Below are 20,740 nucleotides of genomic sequence, written 5' to 3' on the forward strand. Positions count from 1 at the left end.
AATGATCTCCATATCCCTTCCACCCCTCACATGCTACCTTGTCACTTGGGGGAGCTCTGCTCGATGATTCAGAAAAGAAAAGAATGCATAGACTATCTATCTGTTAGGAGCCAGAAAGCATCTCTGACTCTATTTCGTATGTGAATTTTCACTTGATGTTTGATTATGAAAATAGCGCTTTGATTCAATAATCATTAGTATTGTGTCATTTTTGATTCTTTGGTACGTTTGTATTCACTATTAAGTTCGTGGTTTTGTTTTTTTTTTTTTAACCTCAAGTAATAGACACCTTGAAACTTCACCTCTGAAAATTTCGTCATGGATTATAATAGAAACTAATAAGCAGCTTCTGCTATAAGCCACTGACGCCTCCCTTGGGCCCACACCGTATCAAAAGCAGGAAGAAAACCTGGCATGGATGTCTTCATTTCTGTGTGCCTTCTTTGTTTCAGATCAGATCCCTTCCTGCTTAACTCTGAACGGATTTGGGCCTTGTCAATCACCAAGGTACATCCATTTTAAAGCAGGCATGCTGTTTTATGCACCTGAATCTACTGCTGTTTCAGCTCCTGATGTCAGCTCCACGATCACAGGCCTGCTGCTCAGGCCAAGGTTTGGCGGGAACTGTCTTTGCCTATGCAGCCAAATGTAGTTTTTAACCAAGTCTCTATCCAATAAAGACTAGGGAGGTAGATGTTGGGGTGAAAACCTGCTAGCTTTGAGTTGTTGGGAAGTAACCAGATGACCTTCTTTTTTGCTGGGAGACCCAGCAAGAATGTCCTTCCACTGCCCCAAACCAAAAAAGACAAAGTCCCTCCCTACTACTGTTGTGCCCAGTCTGTGGAGACCCCAAAAGACTACCAAGGAGACTGACTCACCGAAATGCAAAAGCAAGGTTTATTAACATGCATGTGTACAAGCCAGCAGGGACCTCGTCAGCATAGAAGCGAGAGGAGGTACCCCACCCTTCTAGAGAGCACGATTTAAAGGCAAGACCCAGAAAAGTTACATTAGCAGGGTTCAGGGTGATGGATTCAATCCTGACTGGTTGACATCTGTCTAGGGGTGTTCTGGTGGAAAGCAATGGGTGTGTGCTGTCAGGTGATCCTATCTACAACAATTGGAACGGTAGGAATTTCCTTTGGATGGTCTGTTCCTGGGTGGTGCCTGGGTAGTCTCAGTTTGTGATCTCTCTCATAACCAGCTATTGCCTTAGGGAAAAGTACTGAGACGCGGCTTCTATTAAGCTTATCATGGCTGGGTCCTACACTAGCTCCTGTGCAGCTGTCTTCCGGGATCCCATCGACTCTCTGACTCTGTTAACTAGTTGCTGGCTCTGCTTCCTGAACCAAGGTTTTATTTAACTAACACAAACTCAAGGGTTCACAGTGTGATCAAATATCCTGCAATACAGGTAGTACCTACTGTTCAGTTGGAACCTCCAACTCACTCCTGCACTTGTCAGAGAAGCCCCATTCCTGTCCTCCAGATCCCACCCTGCCAGAGAATCTCCAAACAGAGTGAAGGCACCAAAAAGTCCAGTTCTACATTCTTGGCTTCTATAGCAGTTTCCTCCCCTAAAGTTGCCACTAACCTAATTCCCCTCCTAGAGTGTTCAGGTTTTGACCATACTTGGACACAAACCCAGCAGTGGTTTGTGGATGCGTTATCACTCCTTACCTAAAACCTATGTAATCTCCCTTCTTTAGATCCAGTGTGTGTCTTCTCCATCCCCAATCTCTGAGACTGGAGAACCACCTGGGAGTTGCTTTGCTCAAATAAACCCATTGTTGTACTTTTTAAGTTTGGCTTGATCTGGCTTACTGCATCATCTGAGAAACCTTTTATTAGGGAACAGAAAACTTACTACCTTCCTTTTGGTGCTGAAGGTGCCAAGAGTCATTGTTCTACTACAGGGCAGTAGTGACACAAGTCTTTAATCCCAGCACTCAGGAGGCAGAGGCAGAGGCAGAGGCAGAGGCAGAGGCAGAGGCAGAGGCAGAGGCAGAGGCAGAGGCAGAGGCAGAGGCAGAGGCAGAGGCAGAGGCAGAGGCAGAGGCAGAGGCAGAGGCAGAGGCAGAGGCAGAGGCAGAGGCAGAGGCAGAAAGATCTCTGTGATTTCATTCAAATCCTGCCTGATCTACAGAGTTAGTTCCAAGACAGCCAAGACTGTAATGGAAAAAATAAAATGCTGCAGGTCCCCAAGTATCAGCAGTGGGCAGTGGGAATGAGACCATGGTCCAGGCCGAAAGCCCCCTCATGACCTGCAGGTCCTAGGTAAGGAGCCTAATGGTGGGTGAGAGACTTTGGTGGGGCAGCTAGTCCCAGGAGGAGCCGCAGCCCATGGCAGGTGAGAGACAGACAGATAAGCATGCCACGCAGAGTGAGGTTGCATATTTATTTAGTGTGTTATGGAAGGGGAAGGGAAAAATGGGAAGGGGAGAAGGAAGAAGAACAGAAAGAGAGGCAGGGAGAGAGAAAGAGAAACAGAGAAACAGAGGGGGGAAAAGGGGAGAAGTAGGGAGAAGGGAGAGAGGCAGAAGCTGCCTGGGGAGGTGGAGAGAGAGTTGCCTTGGCACTGGATGGGGTAGGGAGTGGGCGGGTCTTGTCTCTTAAAGGGACAGGACAGATCATTACAAAGACTACACAGGGAAACCCTGTCTCAAAAACTAAAAAAACTGACACAAGCCTTAGACTGCAAAAACTCTGAAGCCTTGTAAGACAGAAAACCCCTACAATGAGGGAAATTTTCTCTGCTAGAGAAACAGATTCCTGGAACAGAATCTCCTCACAGGAACTAGATTGTTCTATCCTATTGAGGACAGTGATAGACCACTTTGATGACCCAAACCAGAGATAATCAGAAGCATTTTAACCAAGGCTGCTTCGTTTTATGTACTTGTTGCCCCTGTTACAATTAAATCTTCCTCATTAAATCTAAAGCTCATGTCAGTAACTCACAGACAGACTTAGGGTCACCAAATCCCCTTATCTGCCCTTCTTCTTGACGTCCACATAGATTACACATAGAAAACACCCTTGAATCTTTGTTTTCCATCTTTAGTTTCTTTCTTTCCTTCCTCCTTCCCTTCTTCCCTCCCTCTCTCCCACCTTTCCTTCTTTCTTTTTCACGTTTATGTGTGTTTTTTAGCAGCACATGCCTGTCCTTTTGATATCGCACCAGTGCTCAGCAGTCTGGTACCCTTGCTAGTCTCTGAACAAAGCAGCTCAGCTTGTACCAATTTGCTGTGGGTCTCTGACTTTTGTTTACCCCCTTTTGTCCCCTCAGACCTCTGAGGTTTGGACTCCAGCTAAAGCTTTCCAGATGGGCTGAGCAGGAATTGCCAGGTACAGCCGAGGCCTCCAGGATGCTGCCTGCCAGGCCCACTTGCCCTGGGAGGAGATGAGGACAGATAGGACCCAGCTGCCTCGGCTCTGCTTTCCCCTCACTTTTTAACCACAGGGCTGTGCTCTATTTCGATGGAATGGATGAGGGCTGGGGCTTTGACGTGGCCACTAGCAGACACAAGGGCGAAACTTTTTCCTGCTAGGCTATCTTTAAGGCAACTTCAAAAACAGACAACGACCCACAGAATTTCTCCGATGTTTGGAAGTTCGATGAAGCCGAGACGCCCATTTTCAAAGCAAATGTTTCCGATGTCACAGAATAGCATTTAGTGCGTGTTTATTAGTGCTCCGTGACTTTTCCATGTTCTTCTCCAAAGCCTACAGCGCACAACTCCCCTGCTTTCCTCTTCCTGCCGTGTTCCCTTGCACCCTTGCTAGGAGTTTAATGTTGACTTTGGGTTTTATTTTATTTTATTTTTTTTTAGGGTGTTTCATTTTTTTAATCGGGAAGTATTGGTTTATTGTTTTATTACAGTGAAAGAAATTGACGTGTGATGAGAGTCTGTAGCTTTCTCAGAATCAGGCATAGATCTGTAAACAGCGATCCTCGCAAAAGATTTAAAAAGGCAACAGAAGCAGCTGACCTCAGAGTCTGCGCTGGTCTTAAAGACAACCCGTGTTAGCACCACATTGCTGTGGCTTGGGGGTGGGTTCTTCTCCAAGGATTCATGTGCTAGATTTCAGGGAGACAGTCCTGAGGGATGGACTGTTGGGAGACTGGGCTGGGAATATCGCTCAGTGGTAGAGTTCTTGGGGGGCGTGTGTTATGAAGGGCCCCATTTTACCACGAATTCTCCTGCTCCATCTTCTGCTACCGTGGTGGTGCCATCCACCAAGGGGTCTTAGTAGAGCTGGCGCAACGGATGCTGTGGAACCCAGACCTGTGATATTACCATCCCTCTTTTCCTCAAAGTGACCCAGCGTTAGGCATTCCACTGTAGACACAAACAACAGACTCATGGAACCTCTAATCACTAATTCATCTTACACGCTCACTGTAAACTCGTCTTACACACTCACTGTAACGGGGAGAGTTGTGTCCCCACCCCCTAATTCCCATGTTGGAAATTCTCCACTTGCAGCACTTTAGATGTGACTGCGTTTGGAGACGGGCGGTTAAAGTGCAGATTAAATTAAAGCCTGTGCGCGTGCATATGGAGGCCAGCAGTCAGTCTTGGATGGAGCAAGCACATCACCAGTGGACTGTCTACTCTCCTGACTGGCAGAAAAAAAAGAAGAGGAAGAGGAGGAAGAGAAGGAAGAAGAGGAAGTGGTAGTAATCATTGTCATCTGGGCAGCTAGTAAGCCCTTTCTTTATGAGGTCAAAGTGACAAAGACCACATTATGAGGCAGGAAACAGGCCTTCACTGGACACCGAAGCTTCTGGTGCTCTAATTGGAACCTTCCAGGCTGCAGAGCCATGAGCAGTAAAGTCCTGCTATTTGCATCTTCCTGTACATATTGTTACTTCTTTGAATGAAACGACTCAGTGTCACTACTGTTGCTGGAAGTGTGTCAGGTTTGGCCAAATCAATTGATGTGGAGCCGAGATGGGCTGAGGGAAACGGAAAAATCTTTTAAGAGTGACAGGTTGCTACTCAGTACTGAAAAATGTGGTGTCCAGCACTGGCCTTCCCCTGACCTTGACTCCCAGGCAGGCGCTAATAAGGTAACCTGTAGCAAACAAAAGGGGCGTTTGAAACATTCAAACTTTGACTTTTCTGCTGGTACGTTTTGCCCATATTACAAAGATTCTCTTCAAGGGAATCCCAGACGGGCTCACATTTTAGATAAGAAAACAGAAACACCATTAACATTTTTTCATTTTAACATTTTGAAAGTTATTCAACCTTGCTGAAGGGAGGAGTCTGATGGGCTGCTAATGGAGAGCAGACAGGCGACAAATGGTTCGAACTAAACCAAGTGGGCTTTAAAAAGTGATCTATTTCCAGTGAAGGTAAACTGAACACAACAGCAATGCATTTCTTTTACTGTGTTGTTCTCTGAAGAATTTAATAAATTTTCCAAATACGTCTGAGTTGCGAGAGAGAGAGAGAGAGAGAGAGAGAGAGAGAGAGAGAGAGAGAGAGATTAGCAGCAGATGGCCTGCCTTCCATTAATGAGTACTTTATCTTCTCAAGGACTCAGTGACACCTGGTGAGAGCAAAGCTGCTCAACACTGGTGAGCTACACTCCCGAAGATCCCTTCCTCAGACTTCGGTGTTAAAGGAATTCCAACCACATGGTGCAGAAACGGGTTCCCTTTGAAGGTTGCTGTTTTAACCCCAAAGCTCTGGCTGCAAAGCAGGGCATATTGGGCAGAGCACAGTGGTACCTGCAATTTAAGCTGCCTCTGCATGATTGGAGAGAGGTAGATGTTTAGGACTGAGAAGGAATGATGAACTCATGTCAAATTGTTCTTTGTTCTAATTTACCCTTGATTTACCCTTGGGTTTACTTTTAGGAAAGAGTTGAGGAATTAAAAGAAGATCTTGCTATTCTTTCCATAATCTTACATCTTCTGGTATTAAAAAAGCACTAAAAAATAAAAGAAATAGTTGTGCATTTCTGAAATGCTAACACTGGGAAGGCTGGAGACAAGAGGATTGGTTTGAAACTAGCCCAGGCTATATGAGACTCTGGGAAGAAAAAAAAAAGCACTAACACAAAATGCTCATAATCCTCATCTCGTAGGTCTTTCAAAACTTTGTGAAAACAGTAAATATAATTGCTACAACACTTTGATTTTCTATAATTATGTCTCTATATAAACATATCACACGTTTGCTGTTGCAATTGTCACAAATGGCCTTTTAAGCCTGGAATAATGAGAAGTTAAATTGAATTCAGAAAAATCGTTAACAACGTTATCTCTGAAGAGTCAAAAATGGTTTCTGAATTCAGCTAGGACCTAAATGCAAAATGGAATGTTTAGTATAACATGGCAATTGTTTACAAGAGAGTAAACTAGTAACTAAAATTTAGTACTAGAAATTTCTATAGTCTGTGTTGCCTAGAACTATTTAAGCAACAATCAATTTTCAGGGATTAGTTTTATCTCTAGTTGCGTGTGTCTGTATGTCTGCATGGGGGTGTGTTCATATGTAAGCGCCTGATGAAGGCAGAGGAGGGTGGAGTTACATACAGGCAGATGGTTTAGTCTCAGTGCGTCAGTGAGGGTCAAGACGACTTTGAAAAGTCAGACTATTTCAGCAGCAAATGAAGGGTGGAAGTGAGACCATGGCAGTCTCTTAGCTCGCATCTCTCTTAGACACAGTGGCTTCCACCCTGGACCAGCTTCTTCTCCTTGCCCATTGGTTAGGATCTGTTATTGCCCCGACTTACACAAGGCTTCTCATTCCCTTCTCACGACATCATACATCTTCCATCACATTTCTGCTTCGTTTCTAACATCCTGCTTGCAACATCCTGAAGGAGGGAGGACCTTGGGACGCCGGGATATATTGTCGAGCCCTGCCATCTATTCCCTAAGTGGGATTCAAGCTGCACTAGGTCATACTGGGCCAAAACAGAGACGTGGCCCAAACTTCCGTGACTCGGCAGTTGAGGATGATTGCCAACTGTCTGTTTCCTTTAGCTGCTGGCTACCCCTCAGCTACTGTTACCTTGCTGAAACTTGAACCTCTCTGGGTCCTGTGCTACTGCATGTAGTCTCCCTTTCAGACTGTTCTGATTGTGCTTTGCTCCGTGCTTGTCAACACCTTGTTCCTTCCCAATTCTCTTGCTTCTCACATTTGAATACAGGCAGGTACCAGTACTTCTCAATCCAGGATTCCTGGAGCCTCTTCCCATCCTTGCCTAAGGGCCTTATAGGTGGAACTTAGAAGGATCATAAACATGACTGAAGGAAAAAACTTCACATCTTTGTATTGTCATCGATTGCTAACTAAAAGTCACCAGTTTCTTGTCTCATGTGTCTGAGCAGTCTGTAGTAACAACACTCACGGCTCGTTACCAGTAGAAGTCACAATATTTTCATGTTTTCCGATTGTTGTAAATGTCTTAATTTTTTCCCCATTATTACTTCGAACCCACGGCAGCTCTGTGATCTGGCGGTAGACCTTTTTCCTGAGTGCAGTTAGAAGGCACATACCCGTCCCAATGTGTGCTAAGATTTGGTAACTTTTTATGATAGTATCGTTTCCTTTGTAGTCTAATTCTGATTTTGGATACACCATTAAGAACATTTCTTTTTGGAAAAGGATCCATCGACTTCCTTATAGAGTTAAAGGGCCCCTGGTTTTCTCCCTGAAGAGCTAAGGGTCTTGGCAGATGGTGTAGCGTGATTTCTGGGAGAGATGGAGCACAACTGGACAGGGCAGCAACTCTGACCCACTGAGTCTTGTTATCAAGCTTTGCCTGCCTGCTCTATCTGTAGATCAGAATCTAAGTAGCTCCTAGGCACCCCTCCAGTTTGTTTTCTAACTCTGGGTCTGTACTTCCCTCACTTGGTTCCTGGATTGAGAATATATTTTGTGTCGCATATAATTTCTAGAAATTATTTTTTTTAACCAAGGTGGGAAAAAAAACCCCAGAGTTATTACCACAAAAATCTTCAAATAGTCCTTGGAATGTTCCCGGTTAAGTGTGAAATTGTTTGGGTTCTTGCCTTCATGCAAAACAAAATCCATTTGTGAAGGCTTAAGCAAGTCAGAGAATTTATGATATGGAGACAGAGGTGTGACATCGCCCTCCAGTCAGTGATAGCAGAACAGGTTAAACCAGAAATGAACTGGCCAGCGTTCCCTGTAAAGGGCAAGCAGCGAGAACCTCAGAACATGAGGACCACGGAGTCTTTTGTATTTTGTTCCATAAAATATGTGGAACGTGAGCCAATGAAACTTTATTTGTAAAATGGACAGATGGCCAGTTTGACAGGCTGTAGGGTGAAGGCCCCCTAACTTACAGCACTGCCAGGGTGGCTTTCTGAAGCATCTGTCCTTCCCCGTCTGCTTTCCTATCCCCACCTTACTGGAACCAGACAGCCAGGCGTGGCTTCAGTTACAGCTAGCATTGTGGACATTTCCCAGAGGCTAATGCACCGCACCGGAGGCTTGGTCTCCACTCTGCTCTGCAGAGGCTCTACAAGAACAGAAGGACTTGGTGGGACTTTTAGTGTCTGAGGCGTAACGGAGGGGAGCTAAGCCACGATGGGCATGACCTTGGAGGCACACTGAGTCCCAGACCCCTTTCTCTTCTTTTGCTTTCTGGCGCCATGAAGGGAGTGGCCTCACCTTCTCCTGCTTTGGTCTTCCAAGTGCTGGGGTAACAGCCCTGCAACACTACATTTGCTGACCTCTCTTTCCCCCTGGTGAGCTGTCCCAGGTGCTCGGTCACAATAACAGGAAGGTGACTAACTCACTCCTCAAAGCTGAGTTCCTTGTCCCAACTTCACGCTGCCTGACTTGCCCAGTCCCAGTTCCAACATGCTGACGGAGGAAATGACTTAGTCAATTTGTTTTTTAATCCATTTTGCGCAGAGTAGTTCTGAGTTCTGCTAGGCTTTTTATCTTCACGGCTACATTAATTCCACACCGCAGAAAATGGTGCCTTTTGTAAAGACCCCTACTTATCCAGGAAATACGTATCTACTTGTATGAAATTATTTCATATTTTATAAGCATGCATTCCCATGTTTGTGAGAGCAAAGTTACAGAACATTTACAGCGTGTAACTAACTACGGCAGAACTTACATATGATGTTTTTGACACTAAAAAGAAATAGAGCCCAATCAAGATTGCATGCTCTCTTACTCTAATAAATTTAAAAAGGTCTTTGACAAAGTGGATTAAGATAAGTAACAGCAGGGCAGGTGGGATGGTTTAGTGGGCGAAGACACTTGCTACTAATCCTGGTTCACATAGTGGAAGGAGAGATTCCCACAGTTGTCCTCTGACCTCCACAAATGTGCTGTGCTGAACGGATGTGCACGCACACAAAATAAATAAATAAATAAATAAATGTAAATAAGACCGCTTAAAACATAAGCAACAAGAAAGGTTAGAAACTTGAAATATTAATAAACTTTAAAAAAAAAGTCCGTAAGGCGGCAACTATTTGTGCCAGAAACTTGGAAACGAGGGAGACTTCTATCAGGTGATTTCCTTCTCTCTAGAATTAATTAGAAGCGGTCCCAGAACTCTGCTGAAGTCCCCTGCTGAAAGGAAGAAAGTAAATACAGTACTGGTTCACTTCCACAAAACTGAGAGGCTTGGGCATTAGCCAAGTAAAAATAACCTGCTGAAGAACTATTCGTAACCTATTAGCCACTACACGAAAGCTTTCCCCTTCATGGTATCCTCCTGGGATACCGTGCTGGAATGCACAGCGATTTTGAAAAAGGCACAGATTTGGCTCAGCTGTAAATATCAGTAGGGGCATAGAAGCAAGGCCATTGTGCAGGGTAAGGGGTGGGGTAGGTGGCTTCTGATTCCCAGTGTCGATAGGGGGATTTTCATTTCTCTCAGCACTTATTTTTTCCTACTACAATTACAGTTTTGCTGAGAAAAAATAAAATACCATGTTCTCAGATGGGTCTCCGATTTTTAGTGTCTTTAGAGTAAAGATGAAAGCCTCTTTCATTTACCTAAGAGATTCCCTTTGCAAATGAGGCGTGGTGATGCGTGCATATAATCCCAGTACTAGGGAGGCAGAAGGATGGTAGTGAGTTCTAGACTAACCTGGCCTACACATTAAAACCACTTTCATGAGAAAAAGAAAATCATGTTTCCACAGTTTCCTGGACTGCAGATAACAAAACAAAATAAAAAACAGCTCAGCCCACTGCCACCACCTGTTAGAACAGCCCAGGTCTCTAGAGCAAAGCTGCTTTTAAACAGTGGGTCTAGGCAGTTCCGTGCTCCACCTGGCTCCCCAGCATACAAAGCCCAAGCTTGGACTCTGAACCCATCCCTTTGTCTAATTTGCTTTTTCCTTGTACTCTGACTTCCCACCACATAGCTTCTCGAGCCTTTGGGTCCTCCCTAAGTCACCTGCGCGTACGATTAATTCACAAGAAGCATGTGCTGGCTGGAGAGAATCTCAGAGCCTTGTCACGCTGGGCGCCACGAAAACTACAACTCCCATCAGGTCCCGCGGCCGCCGGGCCCCACCCCGTCTCCCGCTCAGCCCGCGGCGGAGGCGCTGGGCTTTCATCCGCGGAGCGGCGGGAGCTAGACGCGTCGCCCGGGTAGTCTCCGACGGTCGCGGGGTCGGCTGCATCCTCTGCCGCGTTCCGCCTCTGCGTCCGCATCCAGCGGCCGTCCCTGGCGCAGCGAGAGGATGGTGGTCCGTGTGTTCGTCGCGTCGTCCTCGGGCTTCGTGGCGGTGAGCGGGGCGGGATCGCGGCAGACGCGCGCGGCGCGTGCGCCCGTGGGAGACGCGCGGGCAGGTGACCGCCAGGCTCGGACCCAGTGGACTCGTAGGGAATCGCACTGTCTGGGCTGGCAGCTGGCGAGGGGAAGCAGGGGAGCCAGTCCCCTGCCACAGCTGTCGCCTCCAGGGGCCCCTTTCCCTAGTTTATAGGTTCCCGACTTGGGACTTTATGTCGGTTTATGGTTGTTTTTTTTTTTGTTTTTTTGTTTTTTTTTAAAATGAGAGTTTAGACTACTTTGATTTGCTGACCCGGCGTCTGAAGGAAACAGGTTTAAAGGAATTGCTCTCCACCCTCCAGTCCCCAGCCAGTCCATTTCTTTAGTTCTACACCTGAGCAAAGAGAACAGTAAACCACGCTTGTCCTGTTAGGTCAGAGTTAATTGTTTAATTGTTTTAATTGTCGCTTTTTAGCCTAGGGTGCTACAAATAGTTTTACATTTGTAAGTAAACCTGTGTGCTCGTGCCCCCCCCCCCCCCCCCCCCCGCCCCGTGCTGTGGTTAATTTCATTTTAGGAATCTATGAATTGTGTTTTCTGTTCTTAGCTATTCTGCTTGTAGAGTGTTGAATTCTTTAAGGAAGTTTTCTTTTTCTTTTTTTTTTAAAGGAAATTAAATTGCTAGAGTTGTCATACTTTAAGGAAAAATGCATATGACTGAGATGCACATAGCACATGTGTTCTACGTGATTATTAAGTCTTGATTTCCTTAGTTAAGAGTTAGATTATGGCTCTAAGAGTCTGCTCTGTGAGATACTTAATCAGATAAAGAAGAAAGTGCAGGAATGATTGTTTAAAGTTTAGTCTGGCCGGTTGCTGGCCCAGCAGACAGAGTGATTGTCCTAGAATATAAGTAGGTGGGGTAGGGGCAGAATAAAATACTGCTTGAAAAATCCCTTTAAATCAGTGAAACTTTTAATTTACCTCCCACTTTTTTTCCCCACGAAGACTCCCCATTTTCACTAGACACAGTAGATGGGAAAATGCTAGCTTACCTGTATGTGTAGGCATTTGTGGTTCTCAAACTCCTCACATTTCCAATTTGTATTTATTTATTTATTTTGCCATTGCTTAGTCATAGGTGACCTCTACAGATTTTTTTTCCCCATTAAAGCTGAGCCTCCTGAAACACTTAGTACCTCCCAGATAGATTTATTTAAATGTACTCCTTCTTGTAGAGCTTTTGGCCTTACCATGAAGTTGCCTGCTTCAGTAATTATTTCAAAAACAGTGTATCAATTGTGGAAGGGATGTGCTGTCCTGTAGACCTGCGGTTGTGTTGGGAAAGTCACCTGCCTTAGCCATCCTGTATCCAGACTGGCTCTGCGTCCCGTGTCCTGCTTCCATCAAGCTCATGCGTGCATGTATGTTTACTGACTTAAGTTTTACATTTAAGGGTTTGTACATGAAACTGAGTCAAGGAGAGGGGTTTGCAGTGCCCTGACTAGTGTAGTAGGGGCCCGCGGTGCCTGCGCTCTGCCTCTCCCGTACCGTGAAGGATGCTGCTGCACTATGGCTGTGCCGCACTGGTACAATGCTCTCATCTGTCAGTTGAGTAAATAGAGGTGAATGCTCCTTACAGCTTATTTTGTTTGAACAAGTATATTGGTTAACTTCAAAGTGGAGTTTTCCACTCTGACTTTTTACAGCGTCTTGGATCCCCGTGGTCTGCTGTGGTTTCATTTGATTGGGAGGTTACATTCAGGCACCACACAGACATAGCCTGTAAACACTAATTATTCATTTCAGCCTGCTCTTTGAAAACTTACTCTTTTCAGGTCTCAGAAATACTCACCGAGTCTCCTCATTTTGTAGCATTGTCTCCTACTTCATGTACAGTTTAGTTTTTCTTTAATATTGGTATTTTACATTATATAAAGTTTATGCTTATCTGCAAGGCTATTGATTTTTTGGCTATAACAAAGGTGTGTAGGTGAACTCTCAGTAGGGGAGGCTAATGGTACTTACAACGTTAAACTCTATTAAGGGTTCCTGGGAACGCTGTGTTTTCCTTCTGGCAGTGTCAGGTTGACTGTTGGCACTGATTTATTCTGTCCCCATCTGTGACCAGCAAGTGTATGGAAGGGCAAACAGAGTATTCCCAAGTCAGTTTGGTTTTAGCCATCGTGTATTAAATCACAAGGAAGGAATGTGACCGGAATTAGATACAGCTAAGTAAATCCAGTTGGCAGGATCTTTAAGCATTCTGTTTAGGAAAAATTCTCCTATCTCCTGGTTCCCTTGAGCATTGGAACTTCAGCAGTAGGGATGACAAACACGAAGGGGTGAGTGCCTGTTCATCCTCCCCAGCTCCAGGTGAAGCCCACTGTTACTAGGAAATAAGAATTATACCACATTATACCATCCATGTTGCTGTGATAGTGAGGGCATTTTATTCAGCTCTAAGAAAATAGAGCCATAGAAATGTTATTTAAAAATTTAATTTATTATGCCTGTGTACCTGAGAGCTGAGGCCTTAGTAACCTTTGTCCAGGAAATATGTTAATGTGACTTTAATTTTTTCACTGATGTATTTAACAGAATTTGCTTTGGTCTGCCTGTGCCCTGTCCATCTCTATCCTTGGTCTTGCAGACAAGCCTAGGAGAACAGAGGGTGTGGTCTCTGTACTTGAGGAGGGCACAGACCCGGTGAGGGCACCCGCTAGGAAAGGTAAAACCTCCAATAGGTCCTGAAGCTCAAGGACATGCCTCCTAGGGAACGTTTGCCAGGCAGAAATACTCCAGCAGCAGAGGGATGCCTTGCTGGATGTAAGATACGGAGGGAATGTGCTGGAATCATAAAATATGCATGTGGAGGCAGCCAGCAGGGAGAGGAGTGCGGGAGAATAGTGTTCCTGAGCCCATTTTGATTTTTCAGGTTGGATTTGGAGGTGCCTGGGAAGGAGTGGTGAGCAGCAGATGCCCCTGTGGGCCTCTTTGGAGGACCCAGAGGAAGCCTGTGAATTTAGACTCCACAGTGCTCCGCATCGTGGAGAGGTTTTCAGTATCTAGAGTTAGTCTGCTGCCCAGAACCTTTTGTCCTTAGCAGGGTACTGTCCTTCAAGGATGGACTTCAGGTCTGAGGTTTTAGAAAACTCCCTTCCTGCTTGCCTTAGATTAAAATGTATCAAAGAGTGAATAAAGTCTTCTCTGAGGTGAGCGCTGTGCTTTTGCGTGGGTATCTTTTACCATTCGCTAAAGTTCTGTGACTCAGCTGAGAGTCGGAGGGGAACCTGAACATATACAAGTGAAATCCAACCACACAGCTTCACCAGAGGTGAAGTGATTTGACTTAATGTCATCTATGTAGTGAGTGTTCAGTGAGATATAATTGGAAGCCAGATTCCTACACTGATTGATTGATGCATGTGCTTATTTTAAACATTGAAAACTACCAGGCTTTCTTTCCATCCCGTGTATATATATGTATGTGTGCGCTGTATGCGTACATGCATATGTGCACACCGGCCTGCAGAGGCCCGAGGAGGACATCAGGTATCCTGCTCCACATTCTCCACCTTATTTCTTTAGGACAGGGTCTTTCACTGACCTTGGCGTTAGGCTGGTGACCAGCGGCTCTCCTATCTCTGCTGCCCAGAGCACTGGGATTAGAGGTGTGTGCAAGGCTTCCCCTGGTTCTTTAGGAAGGTATGGCAGTTCAAACCCAGGTCCCCAAACTTGTGCAGCAAGCACTCTTTCCTGCTGAGCCCTAACCCTAGTACCGAGTCAGGCGGTGTTAGGTGCTACACACTAGGATGGTCAGGAAAACAGACACGGCTCAAATCATTGCTGTCTTCATCACACTTGGAGACTTAGCATGCAAACTGTGCACTCAGGGGAACTGATGGTGGTTTGTTATGTAATATTTGATTACATTGTGTAAAGATATGTAACTGTAATTGGCTTAATAAAAAGCTCAGTGACCAATAAGCTAGGCAGGAGGTATAGGTAGGACTTCTGGACAGAGAGTTCTGGGAAGAAGAAAGAGGGAGTTGCCAGCCTGGTGTAGAGAAGACAGGACTTGCAGGAGAAGAGGTAAAAGCCACAAACCACATAGCAGCAGGCAGATGAATAGAAATGGGTTAATTTAAGTTATAAGAGCTAGTTAGAAACAAGCCTAAGCTAAGGCTGAGCTTTCATTATTAGTAAGTATCTGTGTCGTTATTTAGGAGCTTGCTGGAAGGGCAGGGAAAGACTCATTACAGTGGCCAGAGGCATGTTTTTGTGAATTGGGGAAATGGGCTAGAGGGCAGTGTATTATACTTCTCTAAATGTTGAACAGTCACCATCTGGGAACAAAGGCGATTCAAACATTGGAAGGAAAGCCGGGAAGTGGAGGGCTCTCTGCAGCCTGCACCCTGTGTTAAGGTGAGGGTGGGCGTGAAGGGGGTGGACAGACAAACACTGCTCAGAGTTGAATGGCTTTGCAGCAGTGCAGCATGTCCTTGCTGCTGTGCATAACTGGTTATTATTTTACCATGCAATTACCAGTTCAAGCTGTTGCTTCCCTGTTGAGTGTATTCAGGAAGCTCTTCTGTAAGAAAGCCTTAGAAAAGAGTTCAAAAGCAGCGACATCAGGAGGTGACCATACACAGTAACAGGACTCTCTGCTGCGTTGCTTGACTCTGATAGGAACAAGCAGACGCTTGGGCTCTGGACCCTTGACTTATCGTCACTGTCCTCTGGCAGGATAGCCATTGCCATGTCGCAGATGAAGAGGTGGAAGAGAACTGACTCAAACCAGATCATGTCCAATTGGTGCCCTGACCTGTCCTCAAGCCCTGGATGACAGCTGGCCCCTAAGCTTCTAGAGCAGCAGTTCTCCCTGTGGTGTCTGTCCTCAGGTACATTGTACTCTGAGGGGGTGTGTGCACCAGGGAAGCTGACCTCCATCCTGCAGTGTGTAGGTTTGTCTGTACAAAGAGCTGCCCTATGGGTCAGTGGTTCCCTGGCCAGAGACAGTGCTGCTGCAGGGCGGTGGGGGAGGAGTGGAGCAGGCTTCAGGATGAGGTTGTGCAAGAAGTGATCAAAAGAGGCAGGAATAACCTGAGGGCCCAAAGGCGCAGAGCTAAGTAGAAACTGCATTTGTTTCCTAGGACTACAGGGCTTAGATATCAGAAATAGGTCTGAGTCTTCTTGCTGCTGGAGATCCTCGTGTTACCTTTTGAGATCTGTGAGGGAGAATCCGCTCCTGGGATCTGCTGGCAACCCTGGGCATGTTTTGGCTTGCCCTGATAGCCTTTGTGATCATGTGGCATTCTCCCTGTGTGCATGTCTCTGTTCGTCTTTGGTGTTCAGAACCCCCACCACCAGCTAGGCTTATTGTAGTAAAGCCTACTCTAATGACCTCATCCTAAGGAGCATCTGCAAAGATCCTGCTTCCAAATAAGGTCATGTTCACAGGTACCAAAAGTTGGTACTTGGGTATCTTTGAGGTGCATGTAATAGAATCTAGAGCCATGTCCAATCTGAGGGTTGAAGTAAACAGGCTGAGAGTAGAATTTTCTCTTTTGTTGGAAAGGTTCTGGGTGGGTTTCTTCACTTTAAAGTTAGCAGCTCGATAGCAAACTGTATGGGCATGGAGTCTGTGTGGGGTTTGCTGCTAGGAGGGGCGAACCTTTTTTGTTTTATTTATTACCATCAGAGGGGAAGTTCTGACCTCAATTCTTCTGGTACATTTCAATGTTTCCCAATTTTGACATTTCTCTCCTTTCTACAAAAACATTTAAATTTGTCAATATGAATATAATCACCAACATGGATTTCTTTGTGAAATTAGGGACTTTTTTAAAAAATTCATTTGTGTTTACATATTTTGAGTCAGCATTTTAAACCATCTGGGTAAGCTTCATCTTGACAAGTATTTGTGATATGAAGTTCAGGGTGGTTTCCACACCCCAGGCAGAATGTAAGACTACATGAATATTCTGTTTTGTTTTTAAAAATGAAACACAGAAAAGGAGAGCCTCTTTCGTGAAAAAGACTCAAGAGTCCATTGCGAAGTGGTGTGAGCTCCTAAGAAATGAAATTTCTTCATGTGAATATGGTGTATGTGTGTGCGCGCGCACATGTGCATGTGCACTCTCGTGTGGAGGCCCCAGGTCCATGTTGGGTGTCTGTTTTTGTCACGTTCCACCTTCCTTTTTGGGAGAGGCTCTCTTCCTGAGCTCACCGATTGGCCAGCTTGACCAGGGAGGGTCAGAGATCAGCCTGTCTCCTCTTGTCTACAAACTCAGATTCACAGAAGTTCTTTGCCTACTGAGCACTGTCTCCCTTGCAGTGCTAGCTCATATTTAGTTTTTTTTAACGTTTAGTTTATAAAAAGTTTTGAAATGAGTTACACTTTTCTTGGATTAGAACAGCATAATAGAAAGTCTATATTTACCAAGAGGTTTGTCTGCTTAAAATTAAAAATTGGCCTGATTTACTGATATTACATATACAGAAATGTTAAGTATTATATTTTGAAATGCAGGTTTTGAAAATGAGATCAAGAAATTACTCACATGCCAAAAGTTAGTTTCTAAAAATGCTGCATACTATTAGAGGAGAGAGAGTCGTCTTCTTGTGATCTTGCTTGCTGCAGGCTCCAGGCCCGTGCTTTGGAAAATAATCTTCCACCTGCACATTCAGGAAACCCTTATAAAACTCAGTGAAACACACGCACACACTCACACACACACACACACGCACGCACACACACACACACGTATACACACACCACACATACTCACACATATTTCCACCACACACATATACACATATCTCACACACAGCATACACATATGCAAACATGCACACACACACACACACACACATACACACACACATGCACATTAGGAAGAAGAAGGAGTCCAGCAGGAGCAAGAGAGGATAAGTGAGGGTCTTAGAGGGTGCCTGTGATCAAATATAGTACATACATGTATAAAATTGTCAAATAATAAAATATTTAAAAATGAGAAACAAGTGACTGTCTGACCACACACAGAACAAACAGATCCATTACAGTCCTGAGGCTTGGGAAGAAAAACCATGTCCCCATTCACTCTCCCACGTACCCTGTCCCATTTATGTGTTTGGCGTTTGTTTTTTAATTTATCAAATTCTAGATCAGCTTCTCTACGCAAAAATCCATCTTTACCCCCCTTTCTAATAGAAATACATGACAAAAAGTCCACTTATTTGTCTTCCAACTAATTACTCTGTCTTTCAAATCCAAAGTTTAAAATGATCTTTAGAACACCTGGAAAAAACAGCAGCAAAATGGCCGGTTGGTAATTCTGAGCTGGAAGGGGACCCTCCTGGGCAGTCTTTTGGTAAGACTGATTTTCTGGGATTAGGGTTACTACTGTAGCTGCAGAAAACACTTGCATTCTGATTTAAGTCACGTTCTATATTCACTACTTTTCTTGGATTAATTTTATGTTGCTTATCAATTATGCAGAAGAGGACTTTAACTTCCCAAATTAGAAATTTAGTGAAAATCTGCTTCTGTGCCTTGCTGTGGTTTGGAATGTGGTTTATCTCCCAAAGGTTGCCAGAGGGGATGGGGCTTAGTGGGGAAGGTTTAAATGACCATTTTGGGGGCTGCCTTAGTAAGTAATGAAGGTAGTTGGGACCTCAGTTTGTTCATGAGCTGTGACTTCCTATGTTTGCCCTATGAATCCTCTCTAGTCTGCCATGATGTGTCAGAGTGAAGTGGACATCATTATAGGACACTGACCTGATGTTGGGGCAGCCTGAAGTTGAACTTTAAGCCTCCAAACCTGAAAGAAAAAAAAAGGACTAATACATATACAAAATGGGAAATTAACATTTGCCCTGGTGGAGGGGAGTGTTCTTTCTAGTTGTGGTTTAAGAATCAGGCAGCTCTCACCTTTAATCCTAGCACTGAGGGGGCAGAGGTAGGCAGATCTCTGTGAGTTCGAGGCCACAAAGCGAGTTCCAGGACAACCAGGGCTGCTGTTAACACAGAGAAACCTTGTCTCAAAAAAACGAAAACAACAACAAAAAGGAAAACTTGCCATCGGACTTTATGGCTAGTGGTTTTTGGACAGTAATCAGCAAGTGCTATGGCCTAAGTTTTAGGAGTGACTGGTGTTTGGAGAGGTGGGAGATGAAGGGAGAAGAGATTGGCAGCCTGAACTAGCCAGCTACTGAGTAATCTGTGTCTCTGCAGCTCCCCTCTGTCTCCTCCCTTAATAGGCTTATCTACGCTCTCCCTCTGGCATCTGCTGCTGACTTAGGAACTGGCTGTCATAATTTGAAGGGTTAGGAGTGTTATCTCTTGTATAATAGGTTGCTTTTCTCCCCTCAAACTCTAAAAAAAGAAATCAAACTCAGAAAAGCATTTTCTTAAATGCTTCCTTTCTGGACTCAGGACAATTGTGCAGTAGATTGGGAAGCCGCATTTCAGGCCTCATTGCCTACAGAGGCACTTTGGGGTCTGTGTCGTGGTGTGCCACCCCCACCCCACCTGACAGTTCCTGTCGTTCCTCTCTCTGTCGGCACTGACAGCTTGTTCCTGAGGGGATCCCTCCTTTCGGGACTGGCTCAGTGCCGGGTGGAACTTAAGGAGGGGTTTCCCGGAACTGCCACCTGCCTGTCAGGCTCAGGGCGAGGTGTGCCTCAGGGTGTGTCCGCATTGTGTGGACCTTGGTGGCCCCTGCCAGCAACCACTTTGGATCTCCTAGAGCAGCAGTGTTGGCTGTGACTGAAGCAGCCTTTTGCAACTGTGTAAGGGTGTGCTTCTTTCTTCCCACTGGGTGATGGCCCAACGCTCGGAAGTGGCATTTTACCTCTTGGATCTGGTGAGATGGGAGTGGAGGGCGGAGAATAAAAGACCCAGTTAAGTTAACCTGCTTGACAGGTCAGATCAGTGGCCTTTGTTAAATGTCCCGTGCGAGGCAGCAGCTGTTGCATTCCAGCCCGAAATTAAAAACAAAGCAAAGCAAAGAGCAGCAGTCGGCATAGCTGACGTAGTCCAACACGGGTGGGATGCGGGCTGCTTAATTCATGGCATTCCCCTGCGGCCTGCAGCTCAGCAGCCCACTCTCTGCTGCTTAGCTTTAATGGCTGTGTTCCTTTGAGTGAGAATTGACTCCCCCATAAGCCTGGGACCTTGATTGACAGGAGTTTGAGTTACACTTGGAGAGAGAGAGAGCTAGAATATGAATGTGTGTGTGTTCATGTGCAGACCGGAGATCGACCTTCAGTCATTCCCCATTTTATTTTTTGATTTCTGTGCTAGGATCTCTCACCGCCGGGATCTCCCTGAGCAGGGTAGGCAGATTCGCCAGCCCCAGGGAGCCACGTTTCTCTGCCACACTAGGGCCAAGGTTCACAAGTCTGCACCAGCACTCGGGCTTCTCACTTGGGGTCTGTGGATTGAACCCCAGCTCTCAGGTTTTACAATGGGCACTTGACCAGCTGGGCACTTGGCCAACTGAGCCCATTTTCAGCCCTACACTTTCCTAAGGCTTCATGCTTAAAAACAGAACAAGCATTTGTGTTGAGTAAGTGTCGACTTACTTAACACTAGACTGGGTTTATATTCGGTCCCTACATTCATGTCCTTGCATTTATCCATGGGAAATTTGTCACTGGTAGGTTGTACACAACATGGTTAAGGCAATGACTTTCAGGATCTTGGGTGCCACTGATGCGGGACAAATGTACTGGTTAGTTTTGTCAACCTGACACAAGTTAGAGTCACTTGGGCAGAGAGAGCCTCAGTTGAGGAATGGCTTCCATAAGATTGGCCTGGGGAGCATTTTCTAAGTAGCTAATTAAAGTGGGGGGGGCAGCCCTCTCAGACAAGTGTCCTGAGCTATGTAAAAGTTGAGCAAGTCCAAGGAAGCAAGCTAGCAAGCAGTGGTCCTCCGTGGTATGTGTGTGTTTCTGCTTCAGTTCCTGTTGGTGAGAGCTTCCCCACACAGTG

General features: G+C 45.4%; 1 protein-coding gene across 2 annotated transcripts in view; it reads left to right on the forward strand.

The window, feature by feature from the left end:
- Positions 1–10,557: 10,557 nt before the first annotated feature.
- Positions 10,558–20,740, forward strand: part of Sh3bgrl2 (SH3 domain binding glutamate rich protein like 2) — a 59,573-nt gene continuing 49,390 nt past the window's right edge. The window contains exon 1 of one of the 2 annotated variants that reach the window (XM_048435753.3): positions 10,558–10,756. In XM_048435753.3, coding sequence (XP_048291710.1) covers positions 10,712–10,756 — 45 coding nt within the window. In that variant the 5' untranslated portion in view covers positions 10,558–10,711. Of the gene's footprint in view, positions 10,757–19,468; positions 19,611–20,740 lie in introns of those variants that run through there. The other variant, XM_048435754.3, reaches the window with a different exon arrangement.

The sequence above is a fragment of the Myodes glareolus genome, chromosome 4 (assembly GCF_982192425.1).
Source record: "Myodes glareolus chromosome 4, mMyoGla1.1, whole genome shotgun sequence".
In the NCBI taxonomy this organism is placed as follows: domain Eukaryota; kingdom Metazoa; phylum Chordata; class Mammalia; order Rodentia; family Cricetidae; genus Myodes; species Myodes glareolus.